This window comes from Notolabrus celidotus, unplaced genomic scaffold (genome assembly GCF_009762535.1).
Source record: "Notolabrus celidotus isolate fNotCel1 unplaced genomic scaffold, fNotCel1.pri scaffold_185_arrow_ctg1, whole genome shotgun sequence".
NCBI lineage: Eukaryota > Metazoa > Chordata > Actinopteri > Labriformes > Labridae > Notolabrus > Notolabrus celidotus.
In genome coordinates this window covers 107,501-110,000 of record NW_023260043.1, presented here as the reverse complement: position 1 = coordinate 110,000, position 2,500 = coordinate 107,501, and the positions used below count along the sequence as shown (strand labels likewise).

General features: G+C 46.6%; 1 protein-coding gene across 1 annotated transcript in view; it reads right to left on the bottom strand.

Moving 5' to 3' along the window:
- LOC117808937 overlaps positions 1-2,500 on the bottom strand; it is a gene marked incomplete at its 3' end in the record, with an annotated part of 3,786 nt that overhangs the window by 999 nt on the left and 287 nt on the right. The window contains exons 2-8 of the mRNA XM_034678609.1: positions 2,247-2,320; positions 1,913-1,957; positions 1,311-1,382; positions 1,098-1,216; positions 745-872; positions 393-494; positions 94-180 (exon numbers count right to left, since the gene is read on the bottom strand). Coding sequence (XP_034534500.1) covers positions 94-180; positions 393-449 — 144 coding nt within the window. The remainder of the gene's footprint in view (positions 1-93; positions 181-392; positions 495-744; positions 873-1,097; positions 1,217-1,310; positions 1,383-1,912; positions 1,958-2,246; positions 2,321-2,500) is intronic.

Sequence of the window (2,500 nt, the reverse complement as noted above, 5' to 3'; positions counted from 1 at the left end):
CTCAGTGTTACAAAGAAATGGCTCGTCATGGGGGATTCAAACGTGGCCAGAATCCCTCCATGTAACATAGAGGGGCTGCAGATCGACAGTTACCCAGGAGCCACTTTCAGGCACGCTGAGGCCATCCTCTCCAGGTCCGTCGTCTCCACCACGGTGGAGAAGGTGGTCCTGTCTTTCGGTCTAAACAACAGAAATCAGAACATTCAACAGACCACAGTTAAGCAGCTGCAGACTGCAGTGAGGGCTGCTACAAATAGATTCCCTCAAGCGGAGGTATGGGTCCCCTTAATTAATTTCTCTGGAGCTCTCCCCACAGCAGAGGTCCTGGCCCTGATCCGCCTGAATGAATATATTGAGAAAAATCTAAAATTCATACCAAAACTCCCACAAACCTCCTTTGCAACTGTGGAGGACAAGATCCACTGGACCCGGGAGACTGCTGGTCTCATGCTGCAGCACTGGGGCCAGCACTTAAACTAGAAATCCCCATAAGCCTGCAAGCACAGGAGGGGAATAAAAATATATTAGTGTTAGCAAAACACTTTAAATTAACACTCCCACAACTCACCCTGCTTAACAGAGGCCTTAATTTTATCCCCACAAAAGGTAGCAACAAAAATATAATAGAACAGAGTAGGTGGGATATTCAACAATACCACAGAAGATTAAAATTAGCAACACACTATCAAGATAAAGATTCCACAGACCCCCCTAAATTCACCCCTGCCTCGACCTGGACCCCACCTGAGGGCACTTTGCCACCCGAGCTCGCTGCCCTCATCACGGCTGACCTTGATCACTTTGATCAGCACTTTCAGATCAGCCACAACAGGCCGAACCTCAGCCCTGAGGAGGCTGTGGCTCTGGAGGAGCTGAAAAACAATAAGAACATTGTTATCAAGCCAGCTGATAAGGGTAGTGTAGTTGTGGTTATGGATAGGGAACAGTACCTGTGGGAGGGATACAGGCAGTTACAGGACACAAAATATTACTCCAAATTAGTAAAGCCCATCTACCCGGAAACGGTAAAATTAATAGAAAAAATAATTGGAAACCTCCTAACCAAAAAATTTATCAACCTCAAACAGAAAACTTACCTTCTCGGCACCTCTGAACCCAGGGCGAGACTGTTTTACATGCTGCCGAAGATCCACAAGGATCCCACAAAGTGGAGCAGGCCGCATGAAATCCCTCCAGGCCGACCTATAGTCTCTGACTGCAGCAGTGACACTTATCACACAGCAGAATACATTGACTCTTTCCTCAACCCTCTCTCTACTATACACGAGGGCTACATTAAAGATACCTACCACTTTGTGGAAACAATCAGGACACTTCACATTCCACAGGACGCCATGTTGTTCACACTGGACATCGATAGCCTGTATACAAACATCGACATACAGGAAGGCATACAAGCTATCAAAAACATATTCCAAAAGTACCCAAACAAAAAAAGACCAGACAAAGAATTACTTCAATTACTAGAAATTAATCTGACCCGCAATGACTTCACCTTTAATGGAGACTTCTTCCTTCAAATTAAAGGCACCGCTATGGGTAAGAAGTTTGCCCCAGCGTATGCTAATATCTTCATGGCAGAGTGGGAGAGATTAGCCCTAGCCTCTTGCGCGAAGAAACCTCTCCATTATTTTAGATATCTGGATGATATCTGGGGGGTCTGGCCCCACTCAGAGGAGGAGTTCAAAGTATTTCTGCACACCCTCAACCACCATAACAAGTCCATCACCCTAAAATCCACCACCAGCTTCATATCTGTTGATTTCCTGGATACCACCACCTACAAAGGTGTGGGATTCCAGGAAAAAAACATACTGGATATTAGGGTGTTCTTTAAAGAGACGGACACCCACGCCCTGCTCTTTAAGACGAGTCACCACCCCAGACATACCTTTGCTGGGCTGGTGAAGTCCCAGCTGCTCCGATTTCACAGGATCTGTAGTGACAAGGGGGATTTTAAACAGGCAACTAAGACGCTGTTCTCGGTTTTGGCCACCAGAGGGTACTGTCGCTCTTTCCTAAGAAAGTGTTTTAAAACATTTCTGGAGACTAGGCCCAAACAGACCTCTCCAATCCTCCCCTTTGTCACTACATACTCACCATCCACTGTGAAACTAGTAAGAGCAATCAGGAGCAATTTTAATTCAATCCTTGGAGGGACAAACCTGATGCAGAATAGGAGGATCATTGCAGCCTATAGGAGGAACAGGAATCTGCAATCCTACCTGGTTAAGGCAAAACTCTCGCCTTTGTTGACCTCTGCACCCAGGGGTCACGGGCAATTTTTCAAGCACCAGACCTGGTTGCGAAACACAAGAAACAACACAATTTTTAGAGTGCAGCTGCGGGGAAGCCCTCTGACCAGGAACTGTGTCTACCTGATCACCTGCGCTACCTGTGGGATACAGTACGTGGGTGAGACGGGAAACACGGTCCTGGTCAGGTTCACACAGCATCGACACAATATTTTGAGAGGTAG